Source organism: Ascaphus truei, chromosome 3 (genome assembly GCF_040206685.1).
Source record: "Ascaphus truei isolate aAscTru1 chromosome 3, aAscTru1.hap1, whole genome shotgun sequence".
Classification (NCBI taxonomy): Eukaryota; Metazoa; Chordata; class Amphibia; order Anura; family Ascaphidae; genus Ascaphus; species Ascaphus truei.
In genome coordinates this window covers 152,753,255-152,780,364 of record NC_134485.1, presented here as the reverse complement: position 1 = coordinate 152,780,364, position 27,110 = coordinate 152,753,255, and the positions used below count along the sequence as shown (strand labels likewise).

Genomic DNA, 27,110 nt, shown 5'->3' with positions numbered 1-27,110 from the left:
TCGCCACTCTGCTCCCCATATTGGAAGAGAAAGGGGAACCACATAACTGTGGGGAGGTAGTACACGAAACCACTCAGCTTAGGCCCGACCTCTTTGAAATACCCCTTGACAACCCAGATCTGGTCTTTTATGTTGATGGTTCAGCTTCATACTCAGACAAAGGAAAAAAGCAGACCAGATATGCTGTTGTGTCAGATTATGAAATCATTGAGTCTTCAGCACTTCGCTCCAAGTATTCTGCTCGAGTAGCAGAACTTATTGGACCCTCTTGCGCATGTGTCTTGGCTACAGGTAAGACCATTACTATTTACACCAATTCCCGATATGCCTTTGGAGTCGTGCACGATTTTGGGAATTTATGGAAACTCAGAGGATTCTTGATTGCTGCAGGCACTCCTATACAGAATGCTACGCACATTATGAATCTGTTGGAGGCCATGCTTTTGCCACAGGTGCTTGCAGCACATACTGGAAAACAGGACAAAACTAGTAAGCATTTGCTGACCAAACAGCTAAAAATGCAGCTACCAGCCAAATTATCCATGACATTTTTATACAACAAGAAAGAAGCTGAGTCTGCAGAGGGAGGCGATCCGTAGTTCACCAGCCCTGCAGCCGTGACGTCACACGTTCCGACGGGCGCAAGAGAACAAGCTCCGACAACAGATTAGCTGACCAAACAGCTAAAAATGCCGCCACCAGCCAAATTATCCATGACATTTTTATACAAGAAAGAAGCCGAGTCTGCAGAGGGAGGCGATCCGTAGTTCACCAGCCCTGCAGCCGTGACGTCACACGTTCCGACGGGCGCAAGAGAACAAGCTCCGACAACAGATTACGAGTGGTTGAAGCATGGAGAACCAAGGGGAGGCAGTGAGCTGTGCGGTCAACTTTCGTTTTCACTTATTAAGTGATACATGCTTGTTTTAATTTTGCACATTGTAAGTGCGCATTTTATATACTTTTTACATACAGATTTTGTCTATGAGCCTGATCGCGCTATGTAGCTTTTTCCCATCTCTCTTATAAACCCATCACATCGCTGACTGTGTCTTTGAGGGGGGATCCTGACTACACTCATTCCATACGGGTAGCAGCCCTATTTGCAAACCGCATTTTATTCTTCTACATCTTGTGAGTAGGCTGGACACACGAGCCAAGATATTATTATGTGCCTTATCTCAATTTCCCATACATCTGCACTTATATTGTGTGTTCTCTTGTCTTCCTTTCCCTTATATGCTCCTCCTGGATTGTTTGAGAATATTTTTATACAACAACCTGTCACTGACTCTGCAGATGTCCTCAGTGTGACGGGGAGGAAAGGGTTAATACCCGATTTGCCATGCATTACTGTTGTTGCCCTGTCCCCGCCATTTTTATTCCCCATGTGCAGGCCATTCCCTGTCTGCGAGGGTAAAAGACAAAATGCATTGCTTGCCATACCCTCTAACCAACACATGAAAGCAGATCTTAAATGTAAGGCAGGATGTATTTTTTTTGTAGGTCCAAGCAGGAATTACTTGTACCTCCAGCTGTGATATGGGTGAATGAGCTTCGGTATTTTTATGACCAAGCCTCAAAGGGTTGTAATTATTTTTATGATGGAGCCTCAAAAGGCTCCCACAGATTTAGAGTCCCCCTGTCTAAAAGAGTGTCAATTATGACAAGACCCAGAGGCCCATAATGTATACAATACTGGCATACTGATGCACAGCAGATGTCAGGCTAGTGACACCTTTAAGTCAGAGACCAGCCACAGTGGCCTCAAGAAATGGGTATAGCCCAGGTATGCTAAGTGGCATGGGCGTCAACCTGACCCATGCGCCCTGCCCACCGGACAGCCCTTTTGACCGGTCTTATGAACTGTGGGTCACTTGGCTATTCGTGGGTTTTTTGTTCCCACGAGGGGATTGGATCCACATGTTAAAGATAGCTTTGGCCAGTCTATAACTGTGGCCTCCCAGGTATTTCCCAGTGTGATTCCTGAATTTTAATCCATGATGTAAAGATGCAAGACTTTGTTCCAGTACAGCAGCAACCAGTCCAGGAGTGAAGGGGTTAATAACCACAGGACTTTTAAAACCAAGGCTGTATTTCTTGCACTGGCAAGTAAAGGACAATTTCTTTCGTTCCAAGGACCATTTATTTCATTCTCTTATCCCAGTGAGTGTTGTTTTAAGTGTATTCTGCAGATGTCGTGTGTTTGTCTATTAAGGAAATAAATCACAATTTATTTTGCAACTTGTTCTGTTCAATCAAGTACCCAGAAATATGAATGTGTTGATAAAAGTTGGTGTCATCGTGACACTCAGGTCCTAATATACATATTGGATTTAAAAAAAAAACTTTAACACCACGAAACTGACTGGTGGGAGACACAAGGGGCTGTGAGAACTGATGACGGTATTTGGTGGGGACCTAATGGAAAGCAGGATCTTTTATGCCCTATATTGTTCGCATGGCACGGTGTTTCCCATGTGAACAAGGAGGGACTGGTGGGCATTATCAAAAGGGACAGGTGGGCACCAGGGGTGACAGTAGCAGCAGAAAGACACTGTACATAATGCTTTACATGCCAGGCTTTTAATATCAGCAGCCCAGTCAAAATCACAGGGTTTAAATCACCCACCCTGTCAATCTGTGTTGGTAATCATTTGTACATTCTCCAATTGGGTGGAAGTCTATTCGTTCAACCTGCTGATGCTAAGACTGTCGCTAAAAAGCTACTACAGGAATTTATTCCTAGATATGGTCTACCATATCATATTTTTTCAGATAGGGGTACACATTTTACAGCAGCAGTAGTCCTTGCTAAAGGGTTAGGTATTACCTATCACCTCCATTGTGCACATCATCCACAGAGCGCTGGCGCAGTTGAAAGGGCTAATGGGACCATTAAGGGTAAGATAGGAAAAATCTGTGAGGAAACTGGATTTAAGTGGCCTGAGGCTTTGCCTCTTGCACTTATGTCCATCAGAAGCACACCGGTGCGTAAACATGGCCTGTCCCCACATGAGTTATTGATGGGGCGGCCAATGATTCCGACTTCTTCAACTCAATTATTGCTCAAGGATCATGTGATAGTAGATGAGACGATATCTAAATATTGCATGCAACTAATACAACTTTTACAGTCTCTTCATACACAGGTGAAAGCTGTACAGCCAACAAAAGATAATCTCAAGGTCCATCCTCTTGAGGCTGGAGACTGGGTGATGATCAAATCCTTCCAGAGAAAACACGTGCTACAACCCAGGTGGAAAGGCCCTTATCAAATCTTGCTCACCACAAACACTGCCGTAAAGGTTGCGGAAGTCGAATCCTGGGTCCACGCATCTCATTGTAAATTGGTGGACCAAGTAAAAAAACCATTAAAAGACGTTTACGAGGAACCCCCTAAGGACAAATAAGAACATATCAACCCTTTTGGGAAGTATTATGGATCCAGCCTGGAAATTTGTTATGATCTGTGTTGGTTTGACTGTTATAATTTTAACTCCCATTTTAGTGACTGAGAAACATTATGAGGATGAATTGGAAGAAGCCGATAGACAAAACAGATCTAGAGATACGGTACCAAATCCATTTACCTTCCGGAAGACAAGAGCCTGGTCGGTAAATTTGTTGGTAACCTTACATAATCTAACTGCCCATAAAGGAAATTTGAGTAAATGTTGGATATGCACCCATCTACCTCACTCATCACAAACATCTACTAGGAAACCCCGAAAATTGGCAAACCTAACAATGTACTCAGCACCTATTGCCCTTTCAAGTGTAATTCCTGATCCTGATTCTCCAATTCTTGTAAGATGGAGATCCAATATTACCCAATTTAATTACACCTCAGAGAATAATGTGTCTGTAGCGCTTCTAGTCGTCCCCATTTATCTTCGTAATCTGTCTCATATTAACTATAAACCTGTCCATGTAATAATGCCCAAAACACCATACTCTTGGTCTGATAATCTACATGGAAATGTGCATATTGACTAAAATTGGTGTGAGAATAATACCAATACGAGTCAATATGATGGTAATAGTATCCGAAATGCAAACTACCATATTTCCTCGATTGTAAGACGCCATCTATTGTAAGACGCACCATCGATTTGGCCCTTACAACCAAGGAAATTTACTTTTTCTCTTACCATGTTCCAGGAGAGGTCCCATGTCAGTGGAGGACGAAGCGGGCGGCGGCGGCAGGAGAGATCCCACGTCTGCAGATGGTTGAAGATGCACAGCAGGCGGGAGTGCGGCAGCAGGACAGATTCCACATCTGCAGGTGAATGAAGATAAGAAGACAGCGGGCGGGCGTTGGAGGCAGGAGATCATAATAGCAGGAGAGCTGTGCAGGAGCAGAGCGGCATAGGGGAACAGCTGGGGAGGAGCACACTAACACCGGAAGTTGACCAGTGTCTGACTTCCGGTTACAGTGTGAACCTCCCAAGCCGTTCCCCTATGCCGCTCTGCACCTGCTCAGCTCTCCTGCTGTTATGATCTCCTGCCACCACCGCCACTGCATGCCCGCCATCTTCTTATCTTCATTCACCTGCAGACTTGGGACCTGTCCTGCTGCCGCACTCCCGCCCGCTGTCCATCTTCAACCATCTGCAGACGTGGGACCTCTTCTGCCGCCGCCCGCTTCGTCCTCCGCCGACATGGGACCTCTCCTGAAACATTGTAAGTGAAAAGAGGGGGTTAGTACTGTAGACACTTTTTAAATTTTAATACATCGATTCTAATATGCATCCCGATTTCAGACATGTAGAAATGGGAAAAAAGGTGCGTCTTAGAATTGAGGAAATAGGGTATATGAATTCACCTTTTGTCAGAACATGTTAGACTTAATGAATATCGTGGAACAGCATGGTAAAAACAGACCTTATTTCCTTCCAGATAATCTTTACTGGATTTGTGGTAATCAGGCATGGAAATGGATACCAGTGGGAGGAATAGGTCAATGTAGTTTGGGGTTGGTAACCCCGGCCACGAGAGGTGTTAATGAATGTGATATACCTCAAATGTTAGATCATGGAGAACATTTATATCGTGAAAAGAGAGAGATTTTCACACAAGCAGATAAAGCATGGGCATGGTTCCCAGTTTGAACAGGATGGGGTACTGAAGTAATGAACAGGATAAATAATTTCTCGTCACTTATGCAGGATATTGGTAATGAAACTTCTATGAGTATTGAGATTGTAACTGAGGAAGAAAAACAAATAAGGGCAGTAGTAGTGTCCCATCAAATCGGTTTAGATATGTTGTTAGCAGAAAGAGGAGGCCTCTGTAAAACTATCAGGGCTGAATGTTGCACCGGGATTGAGGATAGGAATATGGATGTAAGAAAGCACCTTGATAAGGTGAAAACTCCCCAGAAAACCATAGATAATATGGGAAGAGATGCAGATGAGAGGTGGGGTGAAGATTTCTTGGGTTTAAGTGCATGGCTGGGATCTCTCGGAGAAAAATTGTCCAAGGATTGATTCTAATTGTTGTTTGTCTTGTCACAGTATATGTCATCTGTGTGTAAACTGCTAATTGCCAAGTGCCTCAGACCCTCCTCACAAGTAATGGCCCTCCAAGAAGAAGCCAGAAAATACCCCATGTACACATCCTTGAATGGTATAACCCTTGCAAACTCTCACAATATCACCTGGAATAAGGATGAATATCGGGATGAATATAATGATATATATTCCTGGCTAAGGATCTGGAGAAGTGTATACGGAAAGAAGAAGCACTAAGATCCACCATGGCTGATCTGGAATTTCAGAGACTAAGCAATGTTACCAACTAACTTTGGGTTATACCTAAGAACTCTTGTTTCAAGTATAAAAAGGGGAAACTGTGAAAGAATTATTGACAGGAGGGCTATAGAGAAGACAAAGGGTTTGGGGTTACTGGTTTTTCATCTTGTCTCCTCTATTGTATGTGTGCATGTTTGATAAGTGTTTATTGGTCATTCTGTGTACAGGATGGAATGTGTGATCGGGCAAGGTTTTCTCTGGGATTATCCCAGGTAAATCATGTACTCCTTAGGAATTTGGGAGAAACAAGTATTATGGGGTGGTTGCAATGTGCAATGTGGAGCTTGTGGATTGGGTGAAGGGATAATATATGCATATAAGATAATGGTTATATGTAATCTATAAATACTGAGACTGGGATGACCCCACCTCAGATCACACTAAAAAAGATTGTTTATGTGTCATCTCCTTGTGCACTCGTAAATAAAGATTCCTTGATGCTCACCGAACCTGCCTGCAGTTCTTGGTACCAGGGGGTACCCCAGAAAAGGCTGCAATCACAAGCCCAAAACAAAGTACAGCTAAACCCCGTTATAACGCGGGTCTCGGGGTCCACCCCGAGACCACCGCGTTAATAACGGGGTCGCGATAAAAAAAAATGGCCGCCGCGCTTTAGCGTATATTCATCCCGCGGGACAGGAGATGGGAGCGGGCATGTCCCTCCGCTCCCCGCTTCCCCCTGTCACCACGGGACAGCCCGCGGGGCAGGAGATGGGAGCGGGGATGTCCCTCCTGTCGCCGCTTCCCCCTGTCACCGCGGGACAGGCCGCGGGGCAGGAGATGGGAGCGGGGATGTCCCTCCAACATCCACTCCTCACGAGCCGCACGGCGCATGCGCATGCGCACGGCGAACGTGAGGGGTGCCTGCATAAGTGTGCTGCTTTGGAGACAGGTAAGCAGTCTGCGGAAGACCGCTAACCCCCCCCCCCCGCCGCAGCACAGGGCCCTCGCGTGTGTGTAAGTGTCTGTGAGTGTGTGTAAGTGTCTGAGTGTGTGTGTAAATAAGTGTAAGAGCTGGAGCGGGAGGTGAGCGGGAGGTGGGAGGTTTGACAGGGAGGGGGGGCGTGGCTTGAGCAGAGGGACCCGCTACTCTCCCCCCCCTCCCTCCCCGGACTGCAGGAGGGAGCTGCTACTCTCCCCCCAATCCCTCCACTGGCTGCAGGAGGGACCCGCTACTCTCCCCCCCCTCCCTCCACGGACTCGGGCTGGAGCACTCATACATACACACATACACACATACACACACACACACACACACAGGCACTCATGCACTCATACACACACACGCGCGCACACACATGCAGGCACTCACGCACTCACACACAGACAGGCACTCGCACTCACACACACAGACCGCTAATCCCCCCCCCCCCCCCGCCGCAGTACAGGGCCCGCCGTAGCCGCAGCACAGGGCCCCGCCACCCCCCCAACCCCCACAGCACAATGACTTCCCACCCCCTTAACTTTGTGAAACAAAAGTCACAAGACGTTGTACAGGCAAAATACATCTGTTAAAGTGCAGTTGTCTGTTTATTTCTATATAATAATTGTGTGCAGTGTGCAGTGTGTGTGCAGTGTGTGTGCAGTGTGTCAGTGTGTGCAGTGTGAGCAATGAGGAGTGTGTGTGTAGTGTACAGTGTGTGTGCAGTGTGTCAGTGTGTGCAGTGTGAGCAATGAGCAGTGTGTGTGCAGTGTGTCAGTGTGTGCAGTGTGAGCAATGAGCAGTGTGTGTGCAGTGTGTGTGCAGTGTGTCCAATGAGCAGTGTGTGTGCAGTGTGTGTGCAGTGTCAGTGTGTGCAGTGTGAGCAATGAGCAGTGTGCAGTGTGTGTGCAGTGTGAGCAATGAGCAGTGTGTGTGCAGTGTGCAGTGTGTGCAGTGTGTGTGTCAGTGTGTGCAGTGTGAGCAATGAGCAGTGTGTGTGCAGTGTGCAGTGTGTGTGCAGTGTGTCAGTGTGTGCAGTGTGAGCAATGAGCAGTGTGTGAGCAAGTGTGCAGTGTGTGTGCAGTGTGTCAGTGTGTGCAGTGTGAGCAATGAGCAGTGTGTGTGCAGTGTGCAGTGTGTGTGCAGTGTGTCAGTGTGTGCAGTGTGTGTGCAGTGTGAGCAATGAGCAGTGTGTGTGCAGTGTGTGTGCAGTGTCAGTGTGTGCAGTGTGCAGTGTGTGTGCAGTGTGTGTGCAGTGTGTCAGTGTGTCAGTGTGTCAGTGTGTGCAGTGTGAGCAATGAGCAATGTGTGTGCAGTGTGCAGTGTGTGTGCAGTGTGTGTGCAGTGTGTCAGTGTGAGCAATGAGCAGTGTGTGTGCAGTGTGCAGTGTGTGTGCAGTGTGGCAGTGTGTGTGCAGTGAGTGTTTGCAGTGTGTGCAGTGTGCAAAAAAAAACGGGAGCCACGGGAAAACCGCGTTATAACCGAATCGCGGTATAACGAGGCGCGTTATAACGGGGTTTAGCTGTATATACTATACATAGTGTGCATTCCATTATATTTTTCTGCCTGCTTTACACATTTATGCTTTAAAGCCCACATGAAAACAGCTATTTTAAATGAAAGGTAACGGGGTGTTATATAGTGAAGTATAGATTTCTAGTATGGTTTACACTGTTACACAGTTAATACAGCTGTTCATGCTGCTCGTTTCTCATTATTCTAGGTATTTAAAAAAAAAAATGACAGAAGCAATTCCAGTCTCAGTCAGACCTCTTTGGACCCATCCAGTTTTCGAGATATTTTGTAGGTTTTTTTGTAGATTAAATGGCCACTGGGATCAGGGTGGGAGACTGGGTGGGTGGGAGACAGTGACTGGGTAACAGTGACTGGGTGGGTGGGTGACAGTGACTGGATGGGTGACAGTGACTGGGTGGGTGGGAGATGGTGACTGGGTGACAGTGACTGGGTGGGTGCATGACAGTGACTGGGTGGGGGGGCGGTGACTGGGTGACAGTGACTGGGTGGGTGACAGTGACTGGGTGGGTGACAGTGGGTGAGTGACAGTGGGTGGGTGACAGTGACACCTCGGCGTGGGACAGACAGGGAGAGAGAAGCCTGCAGCTGGGGACAGCTGGGCATGGCAGCAACTGCCCTGACTGGTTGCCGTCCCCCCCCCACATCCACTGACCCCCCCTCCACATCCACTGCCAACCCTCCCCTTCTGCAGCCATTGCCCCCCCCCCCCCCGCAGCTACTGGGCCTGACCTGACACCATCCCCAAGGTAAGAATGAATTTGATTGGGGAAATGGGGGCATTTTTTATATGTATTGGGGAGGTGGGGTTATTTTTTATATGTATTCGGGGGCATGGGGGTAATATATATATATATATATATATATATATATATATATATATATATATATATATATATATATATATACTAGCTGAGAGACCCGGCGTTGCCCGTGAGTTAAATTTCCCGCTAGGAAAGGGGGGGGGAGAGGGGGGGAAAAGGGTGGGGGACAGTGGACAGGAGGAGGGGAGGGGGGAACAGTGGAGGGGGGGGGGACAGTGGACAGGAGGGTGGGGGGGGCACAGTGGGCAGGAGGGGGGGGGGAAGACAGTGGACAGGAGGTGGGGGAGACAGTGGACAGATTAGTGGGGGAGACAGTGGACAGGAGGGGACGGGACAGTGGACAGGAGGGGACGGGACAGTGGACAGGAGGGGACGGGACAGTGGACAGGAGGGGGACGGGACAGTGGAAAGGAGGGGGACGGGACAGTGGACAGGAGGGGGACGGGACAGTGGATAGGAAGGGACGGGACAGTGGACAGGAGGGGGACGGGACAGTGGACAGGAGGGGGACGGGACAGTGGACAGGAGGGGGACGGGACAGTGGACAGGAGGGGGACGGGACAGTGGACAGGAGGGGGACGGGACAGTGGACAGGAGGGGGACGGGACAGTGGATAGGAGGGGGACGGGACAGTGGACAGGAGGGGGACGGGACAGTGGACAGGAGGGGGACGGGACAGTGGACAGGAGGGGAACGGGACAGTGGACAGGAGGGGGACGGGACAGTGGACAGGAGGAGGACGGGACAGTGGACAGGAGGGGACGGGACGACAGTGGACAGGAGGGGACGGGACGACAGTGGACAGGAGGGGGAGGGGACGACAATGGACAGGAGGGGAGGGGATGACACTGGACAGGAGGGGACGGGACGACAGTGGACAGGAGGGGGGGGACAGTGGACGGACAGGAGTGGACGGGACAGTGGACAGGAGTGGACGGGACGACAGTGGACAGGAGGGGACGGGACGACAGTGGACAGGAGGGGAGGGGACGACACTGGACAGGAGGGGATGGGACGACAGTGGACAGGAGGGGACGGGACGACAGTGGACAGGAGGGACGGGACGACAGTGGACAGGAGGGGGACGGGACGACAGTGGACAGGAGGGGGACGGGACAGTGGACAGGAGGGGGACGGGACAGTGGACAGGAGGGGGACGGGACAGTGGACAGGAGGGGGACGGGACAGTGGACAGGAGGGGGACGGGACAGTGGACAGGAGGGGGATGGGACAGTGGACAGGAGGGGGACGGGACAGTGGACAGGAGGGGGTGGTGACAGTGGACAGGAGGGGGGGTGACAGTGGACAGGAGGGGGGTGACACACACACACACACACACACACACACACACACACAGTGTCCCACGCACACAGTGTCACACACACACAGTGTCACACACACACAGTGTCACACACACACAGTGTCACACACACACAGTGTCACACACACACACACACACACACACACACACACACACACACACACACACACACACACACACACACACACACACACACACACACAGTGTCACACACAGTGTCACACACACACACACACACACACACACAGTGTCACACACACACACACACACACACAGTGTCACACACACACACACACAGTGTCACACACACACACACACGTCACCTCTCGTTCCAGCCGCCGCCATCTTAGTTACTCCGCGAGGGAGGAAGGGGGTCCTTCCGGCCGCCGCCATCTTAGGTGCCGCGTGTCAGCTGCCTGTCCCCCTGCCGGGGAGGGGGGGAGGTGAGTGGAGCATCGGGCGGGGGGGGGGGTGAGTGGAGCATCGGGCGGGGGGGAGGTGAGTGGAGCATCGGACGGGGGGGGGAGGTGAGTGGAGCATCGGACGGGGGGGGGGGAGGTGAGTGGAGCATCGGGCGGGGGGGAGGTGAGTGGAGCATCGGGCGGGGGGGAGGTGAGTGGAGCATCGGGTGGGGGGGGAGGTGAGTGGAGCATCGGGCGGGGGGGAGGTGAGTGGAGCATCGGGCGGGGGGGAGGTGAGTGGAGCATCGGGCAGGGGGGAGGTGAGTGGAGCATCGGGCGGGGGGGCGGTGAGTGGAGCATCGGGCGGGGGGGAGGTGAGTGGAGCATCGGGTGGGGGGGAGGTGAGTGGAGCATCGGGCGGCGGGGAGGTGAGTGGAGCATCGGGTGGGGGGAGGTGAGTGGAGCATCGGGCGGGGGGGAGGTGAGTGGAGCATCGGGCGGGGAGGTGAGTGGAGCATCGGGGGGGAGGTGAGTGGAGCATCGGGGGGGAGGTGAGTGGAGCATCGGGGGGGAGGTGAGTGGAGCATCGGGGGGAGGTGAGTGGAGGATCGGGGGGGAGGGAGGTGAGTGGAGCATCGGGGGGGAGGTGAGTGGAGCATCGGGGGGGAGGTGAGTGGAGCATTGGGGGGGGAGGTGAGTGGAGCATCGGGGGGGAGGTGAGTGGAGCATCGGGGGGGAGGTGAGTGGAGCATCGGGGGGGGGAGGTGAGTGGAGCATGGGGGGGGGAGCTGAGCGGAGCACCGGGGGGAGCTGAGCGGGGAGCTGAGCACCGGGGGGGGAGCTGAGCGGAGCACCGGGGGGGAGGTGAGTGTGATGGGGGGTGGGAGAGGACAGAGAGAGAGAGTGGTGTGTGTGTGTGTGTGTGTGTGTGTGACACTGTGTGTGTGTGTGACACTGTGTGTGTGTGTTGTGTGTGTGTGTCGTCACTCCGCCTCAGGCCAATCAGAGATGCGGGGGCGGGCGGCCCAAGGGACCAATGAGATTTCCCCTAGGGACACAGGAAGATGCAGACAGGCATACAGTGCTTTCATTTTTATTATATAGGATATATATATTTGGGGGGTGTGGGGGTATTTTTTTATATATATATTGGGGTAGCGTGGGGGTATTGTTTGTGTGTATTCGGGGGACGTGGGGGTATATTTTTATATGTATTTCAGGGGGGAGGGTTTGGGGGGGTCGCATCTTTTACTATTGTGTCCAGTATTTTTGGACAAGCCCCCTGGCAACCCTAACTACTGTACATTAATTAGTTGAAAAAGGGCAAATCACATTCAGCTTTATATATGGGCGCTGCTATGTTTAAACAATCATGGATCATCTTTACCATTTTATATATTTTTTGATAATTTAAGATAAAAGATAACTTAAAATAAAGTTTAATAGCTTTGCCATTCAAGGCTTGAGATCCCATGAGTAAATAAGTTGGCTTTTATAGCGGTTCAAACCTATCTGACAAAAGAATGCTCCTGACATTTCCAAAGCTGTAATGTAAAAACTATAAAGCAGAATTAGGGAAATGAACACTGTGCCCAACAAATTATTTTTCATCAGTATTTAATTGCGGTTCACGTTAAACCAGCAGGATGACAGAAAGATACAGTGAGGTAAGTGGTCATTTGAATTGATGGTTACAGTACGTTATTGGTATAATGATCAACTGATAAAGACTATTATCATTTCTACGTTTCCATAGCTTACAGTAAGTGCAACCAACGTGTCCTAAAATTTTCCCTGCACATAATAAAACCCCAGTGACATGTTCACAAAAATAAAAAATTTAACAGTGAAGGTGAGCTACTGTATATTGTTCATTCCGTGCAATATGTACACGAGTCTCACAATTACTGTACAATTACTCACCCGATTAGAGACACCATCTGCTCGACTATGTGCTTGCTGAAAGTTATGATAACAAAGAGCTTCTGTAGAGAGAAAAAAAAGACACCACAATCACTTAGGGAAAATGCAGTCAAAGAAATAAATGCTTTTAAAAAATGAATATACAAATGCCACTACGCTTATGGGAAACAAGCTGTTACACTGATACATTTTTTTTTTTAAATGCTTGTAAATGTGTGTAACGGTAGGGGTAGCTGGCATCACAAAATAAAGGGGAACCCCAGCTAGCTACCCCTAAAACCGGGTAAACTGGCTGTCGCAGTAATGTGTAATTCAGCCAAATGTATTTAATATCTGGGGGAGAACAGGGAATGTATAATGCCCTATGTATGCAAGAATGTATTCCAAAGCACTTTATTCCCTGTAAATGCAATCCCCCAGTCTAGTGAGCAAGCAATATGAAGTAAAGTGTTTTGTGATCTATGTGTACGCACTGCAATGTATTTGTGAGGATTAGCCCTAGAAATGTGGAATGTACAGTATGTATATGATTTGGGGGTGTATATTTCTATGGAGGGGACTTAACAGGTTTGGGGATGAGCTTTGTTTCCCGCAGACTCTGAGGCACCTACACAGCAGGAGGTATAGGGCTATGTAAGGAGAACTGCTGATCAGAGCCACAGACCATATCTAGAGTCTGAGGGAGAACATCTTAGGAGTTTGACAGTGTGTGGCATTCTGAGAGACAGAGTGCAGGGTGTGTCATGGAATCCAAGTGGCAGAAGTTGCACAGTGGCTGCTGTGTGGTCAGCCCTCTGTGATAGCTGGACGAGCAGCGGACAGAGGAAGCCTACTTGAAGCAGGCCCCTGCATCTAATGAGGCTAGAATCGACTCCCTAGTTCCTCCAGTTGGTATTGTATCTTGTTTTGTGCCTTTTTGTCTTGTCTGTTGGCTTGCCAGAATAAAAACCTAATTTTATTCAACAACGTTGTCCCATCTGGTGCTAGTGATTCCAGTGTTTTCGGTGTAAAAGTACTGGTCTCCTGTGACAATGTGTGACAAACTGGGGAAAACGGATTAAGTGCTTACATACTTTTGCTCAGTTTCTCATTAAATAAAGAATTAACATTGTCAAATTTGGTGGTATTATTGGCAAGTGGGAAAAAACAAAGCAGAATAAACATTGTCACGTATGGCACACCTGTGAGCACGTGACTTAATATGCAGTTAACTAGCTGGCCCACTTTTCACCATTGCAAAGGTCCCTCAAATTAACAATATCTCCCCCCAATCTGTCCCCATATACCATCAGTCACGAAGAGCACACACTATTTGCTGTTTGTTACGGGAGACCAGGACTTTTAACACCTATTTATACCGGGATCATGCACTAGGCAAAACAAGGTAGTAGAAACAAAATGTAGTTTATTTCGGTAAACCCGCGTACAACAAGAAAAGTTACACAATACACAGAGAAATGCACACTTACTGGGGGTCTGGGGGGGAAATCTAGGTTCTGCTAGGTGCAGGGTGCCTACTTCGATAGGCTTACCCTGACCGGGATATACCCCCGGTTCTTCTGATCCTCTTTTCGGCTTGAAATCCAAGCCGCGACCGCTGCGTTCGATTTGTAGAACTTGGCCGCCAAGACGAGACTTAGTCTCTGCGAGGCGGACTTTCCTAGCTTCAAAACGAAGCCGATTGCTCTGCTATTTGCAACAGAGCAACTTTGAAAAGCCCACCATAGCTTCATCAACACAAGTTACTGGATGGTCTGGTTCCCTGCCTTGGCCATCTCCTTTGACGAAATAATATTGCTAAAATGAAGATACTGTTGAAGATATTATTTAAATGGACTAGTAGGGATCTCTGGAGAAGGATTGAAAGTGATGTTCAGTTTCCATTTTGTAAAGTCAGTTATGTCTAGTATCCATTTTGTGAGTAAGGCTGCGTCCATAGGAATGCAGCCGTGCGGAGGCTGAGGGAAAGCGGGTGCTTTCCCTGGACTTGGTCCGCGCGCCGTCCGGGAGCGTGTCGGTGGGGGGGGGGGGGGGGGGGGGCTGTGATGTCACGGAGCTGGTTCGCCCTCATTGGGCGAACCGCTCACGTGACTGGTTCTGCGCCAGTGAGCGCGAAAATCTATAATTTGAATAAGACCTACGCTTCCGCACGCTTGCGGAAATGTGCGCGAGCCCCTGCTAAAGCCGCTCTCATTGTGGCTGCAGGGGCTCACTGAGAAGCATCAGCGCGCCTCAGCAGGGGTCAGTGCCTAAGTGCTGACCCTGGACACAGCCTAAGAATGTGTCTGGTGTAAATGGAAGATTTTGCTCCTAAGTTGATTTACGAATGTGCCTAAAGTAACGCCCACATTCGTAGTGGGAGTTGGTACCTGGAACCTATTCATGGCCGTTTGAGGCCAGTTCTAGCCAGGTTTAATGAGCTGTGAGATGATTGGTTTAAGAATTAAGGAGTGGTTAGTGTAATCTGCCTAGTAACAGTTTTAGACAAAGGAACCAAACATTTATAAAAATTGTTGCCTGGACATTCCCTAGCAGAGAGTCTATTTGACTTTGGTGTATGATCATACTATGTATTAAATAAACTTCTCATTATCCAACGAACCCTTGTTTGTGAGTTTGCAAACAACGACACCTTACATACACTCCGCAAAGATATCCTTAGCAACAAGGTAGGAGGAGCAACCAATCAGAGCGTGGAAACCCCATCACACTAGCCAATAGAAACAGGGGCTCATCTCTTGGCTGATGTCAGAGGAGGAGGCGTGCCAAGTTAGCTTGAAAAGTTGGGCGAGCGGGAAATATGAAATAGCCAATGGAAGAAGCGCTATGAGCTGTATCTCCCATGGCTAACTCATTGCCACCCGCTGGGCAGGCTCCGCCAAGTCTAGGAGACTCAAAAGGTGTCCCACAGGATGCCCTTTGTTCTCCGAACCTGGGCAATTGCCCTTCCTCGCCCACCAAACATTTTTCTCACCTCTGGACATCCTCTCCTCATTGAACTACGGACTCTATGCAGTCATGCTGGCACCTTAAGTCTGAGGAAAATAAGGGATCCAGCGCTCCACGGATTTCTGAATAAGAAAATTTATTGTGCCACACAACGTTTCGACCTTATGGTCTTTATCAAGTGCCTAGTCACTTGATAAAGACCATAAGGTCGAAACGTTGTGTGGCACAATAAATTTTCTTATTCAGAAATCCGTGGAGCGCTGGATCCCTTCTTTTCCTCAGTGTACTTTGGATTTTATGGCAGGTACTTCCTTGAACCAGAAGCACCGGTAAATTGTATGCATTTTTTTCTATTTGTGGAGTGCAGCCTTATCCCCTCTTACGGCACCTTAAGTCAGCCCGGGCTGACTGCATAGAGACTTATAAGAAATGTATAAAACACAATAAAACATATTTTAATACATGAGGGACCTTGGGGAGAATCATAGCTGTAAGGCAAGCATGTCAAACTTGCGGCCCGTGGGCCGCATGCGGCCCGCAATGAACATATTTGTGGCCCAGCTCGCCAATATTTAACTCGAGCTGCGCTTCCTTTCTACAAAGGAAGAAAAAAAAAAACCTCCCCCCTCTCCCGATTGGCTGGCGCGTGTTGGCAAGCTGCCAGAATTTTTTTGGGCCCGGAGCCAGCTCTATTGGAGCTTGCATAGTGAGGCCCGCCTCTTCCTGCTGGCTGCTGCCCGCCTCTTCCTGCTACCTGCTGCCCGCCTCTTCCTGCTGCCTGCTGCCCGCCTCTTCCTGCTGCCTGCTGCCCGGCTCTTCCTGCTGCATGGAGCAAGTCAGATGACTACTGCTCCATGCCTGCCTTGCTTCCCCCTTGCCCTCCTGCTCCGATTTCCTGTGTGTGTCTGTGTGTGTGTGTCTGTGTGTGTGTCTGTGTCTGTCTGTGTCTGTGTGAGTGTGTGTCTGTCTGTCTGTGTGAGTGTGTGTCTGTGTGAGTGTGTTTGTGTGTCTGAGTGTGTGTGTGAGAGAGTGTGTCTGAGAGAGTGTGAGTGTCTGAGAGAGAGTGTGAGTGTCCGAGAGAGAGTGTGAGTGTCTGAGAGAGAGTGTGAGTGTCTGAGAGAGAGTGAGTGTGTCTGTGAGTGTGTGTGTATCTGAGTGTGTGTATCTGAGTGTGTGTGTGTGTATCTGAGTGTGTGTGTGTATCTGAGTGTGTGTGTGTATCTGAGTGTGTGTGTATCTGAGTGTGTGTGTGTGTCTGTGTGAGTGTGTGTCTGTGTGAGTGTGTATCTGAGTGTGTGTCTGTGTCTGAGTGCGTGTGTGTGTCTGAGTGCGTGTGTGTGTCTGAGTGCGTGTGTGTCTGAGTGCGTGTGTGTGTCTGAGTGCTGAGAGAGAGAGAGACTTTGAGAGAGAGAGACTTTGAGAGAGAGAGAGAGACAGAGAGAGAGACAGAGAGAGTGAGTGTCTGAGAGAGAGAGAGTGTCTGAGAGAGAGAGTGTCTGAGAGAGAGTGTCTGAGAGAGTGTGTCTGAGAGAGTGTGTCTGAGAGAGAGAGTGTCTGAGAGAGAGTGTCTAAGAGAGAGTGTCTGAGAGAGAGTGTCTGAGAGAGAGTGTCTGAGAGAGAGTGTCTGAGAGAGTGTGTCTGAGAGAGAGAGAGTGTCAGAGAGAGAGAGAGTGTCTGAGAGAGAGAGTGTCTGAGAGAGAGTGTCTGAGAGAGAGAGTGTCTGAGAGAGAGAGAGTGTCTGAGAGAGAGAGTGTGTGTCAGAGAGAGAGAGTGTCTGAGAGAGAGAGAGTGTGTCTGAGAGAGAGTGTCTGAGAGAGAGTGTGTCTGAGAGAGAGTGTGTCTGAGAGAGTGTGTGTGTCTGAAAGAGAGAGGGGGAGAGAGTCGTAGGGAGAGGGGGACAGAGAGTCAGAGGGGGACAGAGAGGGAGAGTCAGAGGGGGACAGAGAGAGTCAGAGGGGGACAGAGAGAGTCAGAGGGGGACAGAGAGAGTCAGAGGGGGACAGAAAGAGTCAGAGGGGGACAGAGAGAGTCAGGGAGAGTCAGAGTCAGGGAGTCAGAGGGGGACAGGGAGAGTCAGGGAGAGTCAGGGAGAGGGAGAGTCAGGGAGAGGGAGAGTCAGGGAGAGTGAGAGTCAGGGGGACAGAGAGTCAGAGGGGGACAGAGAGGGAGAGTCAGAGGGGGAGAGTCAGAGGGGGACAGAGAGGGAGAGTCAGAGGGGGACAGAGAGTCAGAGGGGGACAGAGAGAGTCAGAGGGGGACAGAGAGAGTCAGAGGGGGACAGAGAGAGTCAGAGGGGGACAGAGAGAGTCAGAGGGGGACAGAAAGAGTCAGAGGGGGACAGAGAGAGTCAGAGTCAGGGAGTCAGAGTCAGGGAGAGTCAGGGAGAGTCAGGGAGAGTCAGGGAGAGGGAGAGTCAGGGAGAGGGGGAGTCAGGGAGAGGGAGAGTCAGGGAGAGGGAGAGTCAGGGAGAGTCAGGGAGAGTCAGAGGGAGGGAGGGAGGTCAGAGGGAGGGAGGTCAGAGGGAGAGTCAGAGTCAGGGAGAGTCAGGGAGAGGGAGAGAGAGTCAGGGAGAGGGAGAGAGAGTTAGGGAGAGGGAGAGTCAGGGAGAGAGAGTCAGGGAGAGAGTCAGGGAGAGGGAGTCAGAGAGAGGGAGTCAGAGGGAGAGAGTCAGGGAGAGAGAGTCAGGGAGAGGGAAAGAGAGTCAGGGAGAGGGAGAGAGTGTCAGGGAGAGGGAGAGTGTCAGGGAGAGGGTCAGGGAGAGGGAGAGTGTCAGGGAGAGGGAGAGAGAGAGTGTCAGGGAGAGGGAGAGAGAGAGTGTCAAGGAGAGGGAGAGAGAGTGTGTCAGGGAGAGGGAGAGTCAGAGAGAGTCAGAGATGCCAAGAGTCAGGAAGAAAACATTAATTTTATCGTTCTTTTTTTTTTTTTATACTGTACTTTTCGAAATAAACCTACGTTTCTTTGAAAATGGAAGTTTTTTTGTTTTTTTGCGGCCCACATAAACTTAAACCTTGTTTATTTGGCCCGTGTTAGCCTTTGAGTTTGACATGCTTGCTGTAAGGGAAATATGACAGATATCTGGGCTCGAAAACCAGGAGTCTGGGGGACACTGGGTAGTCCCGGTGTAATTCACCCCACGTACCAGCAAATCAGAGAGGTCACAGAGTCTAAGATAAAAATTCACGTGTCTAATCCCAAAACACACATCTTGTTGAATTCAAAGTTATAATTAAAAAGTTGGGCTTTTTATTCTGAATTCCCTTCAGTCAGAACACTATAAGCTCACCCCTGTCATAAATCAGATGCTAGGTTGATGGTTTTAAGACTTATAAAAAACACTTCTCTAAAATGACGTTTAAAAGGTGCCTAGATATATGAAATATAATACTACTAATACTTAGGGGTTTATGCAGAGAAAATAGAGAAGGGAAATAGCGCCATCTTTTGGTGAAAATACGCACCAGAGAAGCTTGTCCTGCAGAGAACATGGAGAGATTCATAAAATTCGCCACAGCAGGTTTCTTTACTTTAAAAATTGCCAAACACGTGGCGAGATTGGCAAATTCGCCATGTTAAAATAGGGTGGTATGCAGGTAGCATAGATGCACTGCAACTCGCCATTCTGCCCTATATTATAGCGAGTTCAATGTAGCCAGAAAAATTTGGCAATTTTGAATCTCATCAGAAAAAAGAGGTAACGCAGCTTTCAGCATACGCCCATAGCTTACTCCAATTCTGTGGCTATTTTCCTGCCGTTTTCACATTAAATAACGTTCCTCTCTGCATAAGCCCCTTAGTCTAATACTACTTTAATACTTAGATAAATGTGAGTCATATCAATAGATTCAGGCAAGTTTTCTGAATGTAACAAGACTAATTTTGACAGACCTGCCGCTAAATTTGAGCGGCAAATGGATATCTGTCCCTTACTACCTGCTAGACCTCAAGTATTTGGCCAAGAATTCCATATTTCATATCTTTTGAACAGTAGGATTAGTCATCTCTCTTAGAAGTCTGTAAAACCCTTCCAGGAATGCTTTGGAAGTAGCTTTCAAAGTATCCTGTTTATTCAAATGCCAGGACAGCCATAATTTAATCCCATCTCTGGCAAAACAAATGCCCTTATCTTTAGATTGTATCAGTCCCACACAACACATATTGTACTTTTAGTGGGTCGTCAGTGATAATCCCCCCCCACCCCCCAATTAAGCCCTCTTTGTAGATCTGCACAGATCCAGGTAGGGTCTTGACCTGTCATAAACGCAATATCTTGTATTTTTAAGACAAACAGTAACCACATTAGCCCCTGAAGTACCAGATTGATTAGAATACTTAATATTTCATGATATCATGAAAAATATATGTAAACATTATCCACTGTACTGCTGCGGCCAAGTTTATTCGAGCATTTGCCCGTTCTTGGCCGCAGCAGTAGCCTGGCGCGCGCCCGAGGGTGACGGGCGCGTGCCGAAGCAGCGGAAGAGCGCCCTCCGATCGGGGCGCTCTCCCTACCGCTGCCGGGTCCGCCGGGTCCCCCGGAACCCCCTGCCGCCGTCCCGCGATCGCGGGACACCAGGGCTCCCTCGGGGAGCCCTGGACGCGCGTGCAGGGGGCGCAGGCTCCCGAAGACGCGTGACCGCGCGTCACGCCGAGGGGCAACCACTAGCAAGCCGGGAAATCTCCCGGCTTGCGGATCTGGCCGCAGTGTAATAAACTGTGTCGCCACTGTATACAGCTAAAAGTTGTTATTCTTATATTTAATAACAAAATATTTTTTGAATGGACCACTAGTGGTGAAAGGCTTATAAAATTTGAAAAAAAAATGTTCAAGGTCGATAATAAAGCGGGCCAGCCCAATTGGGCGGCACAGCCAGTGACCAGGGGGCGCTGCCTCCCCGAACCAGGTGGACCACAGGAGTGGCCAGGGGCAAGCCAGGGGAGGGGCCAGAAAGGGGGGTATACCTGCGGCCAGGAGCGAGGATTGGTCACTTGCTCCTGGCTCGCAGCATAATCGGATGTCCCTCTCCTCTCCTGCTGGTAAGGTAAGGCAAGGCCCCGAAAAGGGGGGTCAATTCCCACTCCCCCCTCCCGCATAGCCGCGTTTTTGAATCGGCGGTGAAGGGGGAGGCAAGGAGGAGAGGGACTCCGTAGCGCATGGAGCAATCCATGCGGGGGCAGTGCACGGCGCGGGCGGTGACCCGTGGCGCGTGGATAGGGGGGATCCCAGCTTCCCCGCCGGCTCCACCTTAGGTGGAAGTAGTTAGGCCGCAACGGGGCTAGGGAGGGATCCCGGACCATGCAGGCGCAGCTCGACGGTTCTCCTGGGACCATGCGGGGGGGGGGGGCAGTATCGGGGGAGGTGTGCAGCGCGTACTTGATTTGTCAGCCGTTTCTTCCCCTGGTCTATGGAGTGCGCGGCTCACGTGCCTGTTGGGCGGCCGTCCGCCGCTCCTTCCCGGGGGGGGGGGGGGGGGCGGCGGGTACATGCGGCGCCCCGGCGGGGGGGGGGGGCGCGGAAGATTGGCCCCTCCCCCTTTCATTGCACAGGTCAGGCGACGCCCCAGGCCACCTCGATCCCCGGGACTCCCCCCAGTAGCATGCGCTGGCTCCAGGAGGGCCGCGCTGCGTAAAATGGCGGCGAGGGGGGAAGAGGCATCCTCCTCCTTGGGGCTCATGTGGAGCTCCCGCAAGAGTTCGGGCAGCTGTCCCCATGGGCAGCAATCACCCTTTAGTCTTAGTCGCGCAGTTCTCCACCCCCCGACTCCCCCCAGTAGCATGCGCTGGCTCCACGAGGGCCACGCCGCGTAAAATGGCGGTGAGGGGCGTGGGGAAGAGGCATCCTCCGCCCTGGGGCTCACGTGGTGCTCCCGCGAGAGTTCGGGCAGCTGTCCCCCTGGGCAGCAATCACCCTTTAGTCGCGCAGTTCCCCCCCCCCCCCCGCAACAGGGAGGGGCGGGGAAACATTGTGGTCCAATGGGCCTAGCGAGGGGCACAAGAAATGTACTGCTTGACGCTGGGGGAAAGGTTGATACCTTGGGGGAGGGGGGGTGGCGAGCACGTGGCATCTCCCCCCCCCTCCTTTAATGACCGGCAATAAAGATTGTTTGTGTTTGGGGTCAGATGCTTTATTTCGGCCCCCCCCCCCTCTCCGTCAATGACTTGTGCAGTGATGGGTTGCCAATAAAGATTGTTTGTGTTTGAGGACAGAAGTATGCATGTCTTTGGTTGTGGGGGGGGGGCACGTGCAGGCTCCCCCCTCCCTCCCGCCTCCTTTAAGCGCTTGTGCATGGGGGTTTGAGGGGTTGCCAATAAAAATATTGGTGGATGGGAGTCAGACGCATTATGCATTGTTATTACCCCAGGTATATGGTATGCAAGTGGTTAGTTCCCCATGTGTTATGAGTAAATATGTGTCATATATGGCGTCAGCAAAATTCACGGGCCAGAGAAGGTGGCAAGCATGGGGAGTCAGAAGGTGCTAATTCAGTTGGTTATTAAAAGCCACCAGGCGTTATCTATAGTATGTCACTGTTATACGGGCCAGAGAGGTATTATACACATTATTATATAAGGTACAAGCAATGTTAAACAGTTCACAATCATGTCATCATGGGGTCAATATTAAACAGTTCCCCATGCGGTATTTCCTGGTCCATTAATGCCAGAAATCACGTACGGGGATAAGGGGCGTAGGCGTTTATAGGCATTATAACTGGTATAGACTGCAGAGGCAGGCGATGCATAGTAACGTGGCAGGCGATAATAAGGTGTGTAGACAAGGTTACTTATTCGGTACGCCCGAACAGTCATGCGCGGTTAAGGGTTCATAGTTAGATATGCGTTAGGGATGGGTACGGGGATAGAGGTTGAGGCAGGCCACATAGCTGCCCACAGACCACGCAAATCCCCCTTCCAAAAAATAAAAATAAAAAAGCATGTGGTTGCGGTAACGGAAGGGGGTGGGGGCGTAGGCGAGGCACACCAAGGATGCATCATGGCAGACGTGGCAGGTGGCGTGGCACATTTTAAGACATGGTGGGATACCGGGGGTTGAAGGGCACATTCGGGCGTGACCGCTAACAGTCACTGGTACGGATGGGCATGCAAAGGAAGGAATGTAAAGGAAAAAAAAAAATATATATATATATAATTATATGGAAAGCAGGACATTCATTAACATGCATTTTATCTTATTGCAGTTGTGGAAGCGGTCGGGCAACATGTCAGAGGCCCCCGGGTATATCGGACAGATTGGGGGCGAGAGGTAGCGTTAGGGCCAGAAGCAGAGTTGGCGTTTAACAAGGTAGTGCATTAGGGCCAGGAGATACACTACGCTAATAACACACATACAAAAGTAGCAGGGATGGAACTACAGACAAGTACCATGCAGCTTCTCGCGGAGGCACATAAACACGAGAAGGGATGGTTTCAACGGCAGCTGGAAGCACTGGTGCGGGAAGCAGGGGCTAGCGGGCGTGAGAGCACGCAAGGTGGCCCCGAGGCCATGTGCGCCGAGGCATGGCCGTCCTCAAGTGACGAAGGAGGTCCTACCGGTGGAGCACGACACGCAGCAACGTTACAGAAGGGTACATCAGCGTCCATAAGGGAAGCCAGCCTGGCAGGAGGGAGCCCGTGGAAAAAGGCCACCAGCGGGTACTTTGAGGGGGGGGGGGCAGGCTCCAGTTAGTTACCCGCCAGAGCTTGGGTTGTCTCAAGGAATAAAGGGAGAGAGTCGAGGTTACTAATAATAATTGACAAACCTTCGGGGGGGCAATCTCGTCTTCTTTTACAGGAAAAGCAGGAGCTGTCGGGACACGATCGACCTCGCCTCACGGCGCTGGTACGTTGTCCTCGACTCGTAAGCGTGCCAGCCGTCCCGTCAGATCGTCAAAGGAAGGGAAGAAGAGAGCGCGTCCGGGGGCGGGTCCCGACAGGCGGTTCACATCGCCGCCGGGGACAAGGGCGTCGCAGGGTAAGCCCAAAAAGGCAGATGAAAACAGGGAAGTCGGTACCTTGCCAGGCAACGCCAGTTCTCCAGCGCCGCCATTGTCGGACGCGGGGGGTCGAACGATGCCGAGGCGAGATTGGTAAACGCAGTAGTAAAGGGTGTCCAGGTGGCGTTATTGGCAGCAGGCTTAGGCAAGTCAAGCGAAGCGCAAGGGAGCATCAGTGGGGCCGGAGCAGCGTCAGTAGCAGCAACTCAGGGCCCTGTGCTGGTGGCTAGAGGGAGCGAAGGCCCCAAGGGGTGCGTAGATAGCACCGCGCCGCCAGTCAGCCAGGAAGCGGCGGTAACCACGGTAGGGCCCGCGCAGGAGCAAGGAAAGGGCCAGGCGGCGGCGGTTGGAGTAGTAGGAGTAGGTTCAGCCACAAACACATTGTCGGGTCAAGTGGGGAGGGGGGCTGAAACCACACGGGCGGGGACTGGGGTAACAGCTAAACGGTTGCTGGACGCGGCGTATGGAGACTCGTACACCGCAGTTTCGCGATCACTGGGGTCACATTTATCATCAGAGGTCAAGAAGCTATTTGGGCGGGAGATTACGTTGACATATTGTCGCTACTTCCGGGGTATAACGAGGCAATCAGACAAGAAAGGGGAGGCTAAGAAGGAGGACGTCGAAAAACGGTTGTTCCCGCGCACTTTTACCAATTGGTCACAGGCTTTCGGGATATTGGCGGACGTAGCGGGCGAGAAGGAGCCACAGTTATGCTCCGCATTATTTAAGTACCAGGACACAATCAGGAGAGCGTTTCAAAAGCACGGGGGTATGCGCTGGTGGGGTTACGACGAGGATTTTAGACGGAGTATGGCAGCTAATAAGGGAGTGGTAACCTGGAATTGCAAAGACGTCGATCTCTATTTGGAGCACATGCAGGGGGAGAGGGGTCGTCCTTTCGCGGGCTTACAGCCCCAGGGACTCCTGGCGCGGGGGTTTTCAGGCTCGTGCAGCGGGGAAGGGTCGGGCTTCCAATAAGCAGGTGTGTTGGGGCTTCAACGACGCAAAGTGCAGATTCGACAATTGTCGATTCCAACATATCTGTGCTGGGTGTGGGGGCCAGCATCCCAAGGTCAAATGCTTCAAAAGAGACAATAAGGGGTGGAAAACAGCATAGCTGACGCTTTATCACGTTTGCAGATGGAGCGTTTTCGGAGCTTGGCACCAGGGGCGGCGATGCACAGCGAGAGGTGCCCAGCAGCCTTGTGGAAGCTGGGGACAGTGGCGTGATGGAGTTAGTAAGGGCATCACTCGCCACGGGTACATGGGAGGGCATACACAGCGGCATGGCGGGATTTCACAACACACGTGGGGGCAGCGGGTGCAAATTTCTCAGAGGCGGGCACGCTGCTCAGCTACATGATGGGGTTAAAAGACAAGGGTCTGGCGGGCGGGACCATCAGCAAAAGGTTGGCAGGGATATCCTTCTTCTCAAAGCTGAACGGCAGGGGTGACGCGACCAAGAATTTCATAGTGACGCGGGCGCTGGCAGGCATGGTCAGGGGAGCAACCCCCAGGGATAGCAGAAGACCAGTGACACCAGCGATCTTAGGGGGCTTGGTGCGCGTCACAGAGGTAGTATGTTCATCCAGCTTCGAAGCCACGCTCTTCAGGGCTACATTCGCGGTGGCATTCTTCGCGGCGTTGCGCGTGGGGGAGCTGGTTTGCGCGTCCAAACAAGGAGGGGGGGGCTTGCAGCTGGCAGACGTAAGGCTGACAGGAGGGGCGCAGAGCATGCTAATCCGCAAGTCGAAGACAGATCAGGCAGGAAGGGGGGCGTGGATCACGCTGAAGGGCTTACCAGGGAACTCGACCTGCCCGGTAAAAGCGGTAGGAGAGTATCTGATCTGCAGGCCAAAGGAAGGGGGGCCACTGCTGGTGCATGAGGACGGAGGGACAGTATCGCAATTCCAGTTTCTGCGCGTCTTCCGCATGTGCCTTAGGGAGCTGGGGATGGAGGAGGGACAGTACGGAACACATTCGTTCCGCATTGGGGCAGCAACCGAGGCGGCGCGCCTGGGGCTCTCAATATCCAGAATTCAGAAGATAGGGCGGTGGAAGTCTGACAGCTACCGGGGGTACATTAGACCGGAGCTGGCAGGGCGCCAGGATACGGTAGCATAGAACTTCTCCAACTGGGTTATTCCCTCTCCTCTCTGTGCTTCCTCAGGTTCGGCGGAGACCTGGATCGTGGGGGATTCGCTGGTGCACTGGGCCGGAAAAAGGGCATTTTCACGACCTTATGGGGAAAATCTGGGGTTGGGCACAGAGCAGGCGGAGGTAACATGGTGGGGGGTGAGAGGGATGCGATGGGGTCAGCTGTTCCCGCTGCTTATTTCACGGGCCAGGGACAGGAGGGCACCTGACATCATCGTCATCCACGCAGGGGGCAACGACTTAGCCCACCAGATAAAGCAGGACATAGCACGGTCTTAGCCCACCAGATAAAGCAGGACATAGCACGGATCATGGCTTTTTGGCCAGGGATTCAGGTAGTATGGTTGGACATCATTTGCAGGCGCGTTTGGAGAGGGGCGCGGAACCCAGGGCGGGTAAACAAGACATGAAAAAGGTTGAACAAAAAGGTGGGGAAATTCGTGAAGCAATGCGGGGGGTGGGTAATACATCACCCACAGTTTAGCTTCAAAGTAGGCGGCTGGTTCAGGGAGGATGGGGTACATCTGTCTGACATAGGGGCAGACATGCTAAACAACAACCTGCAGGAGGGTTTGGAAGAGGTTATCGGGGGTATGGCGGTACGGGCCTAATTTAAGGGTTTAAATAGGCCCGTCGGTGGCGGCAGTTGGGGGAGGGGGTAGGTGCTCGGGGCTGGTAAAGTGGGTTGAAGCGAGGGGGCAGGTCACCGGGTCATACATCCGGGTGCCCCTCCATTGCGTTACCAGCACCGAGCATTTCCGGCGCGGACCGGGATAGTAACTATCTCCATGTTGTTGTAAATAAACAAAGCCGCGGCCTTTATACCTCCAAAACGTTGTCCTTCTCGTCTTTCGGTCAGTACCGGGAAAATTAGGTAAAGGGGTAGGGGAGGATACTCGCGCCTCCCTGGTCATTAAAAATCTTGAATTCATTTCCACAAAGTGACACATTATGTATTGTCGTCACTGTCAATAATAAATCGGTGTGATGGTAGGGGTTGACCAGGCTATCTAATAAAGGTTAAGCCCTCTGGTTACCTCTGAAACTGTGGGGTCCCTGGTAGCAACATAAGCACCATAAACCATTCGTCGGGAGATGACGAAGCTACCCTGTATAGTGAAACGCGTAGAGTCGCTGCCTGTGACGTCATCAGCTGCCGCCCGGAAGTCTACCGGTTGTCTCCCCACGATACTGACTGTGTCTTCAGACGTACCTGCTGTGTGCCCGGTGCAAAGCCTTGGATGCTGGTGCCTTGCACAGCAAGGACTGA

General features: G+C 51.2%; 1 protein-coding gene across 6 annotated transcripts in view; it reads right to left on the bottom strand.

Annotated features, from left to right (window-relative positions):
* VMP1 (vacuole membrane protein 1) overlaps positions 1–27,110 on the bottom strand; it is a 479,796-nt gene that overhangs the window by 47,966 nt on the left and 404,720 nt on the right. For all 6 annotated transcript variants that reach the window (XM_075589658.1, XM_075589660.1, XM_075589661.1 and 3 more), the window contains one exon: positions 12,741–12,802. In XM_075589658.1, the coding sequence (XP_075445773.1) occupies positions 12,741–12,802 (62 nt within the window). The remainder of the gene's footprint in view (positions 1–12,740; positions 12,803–27,110) is intronic.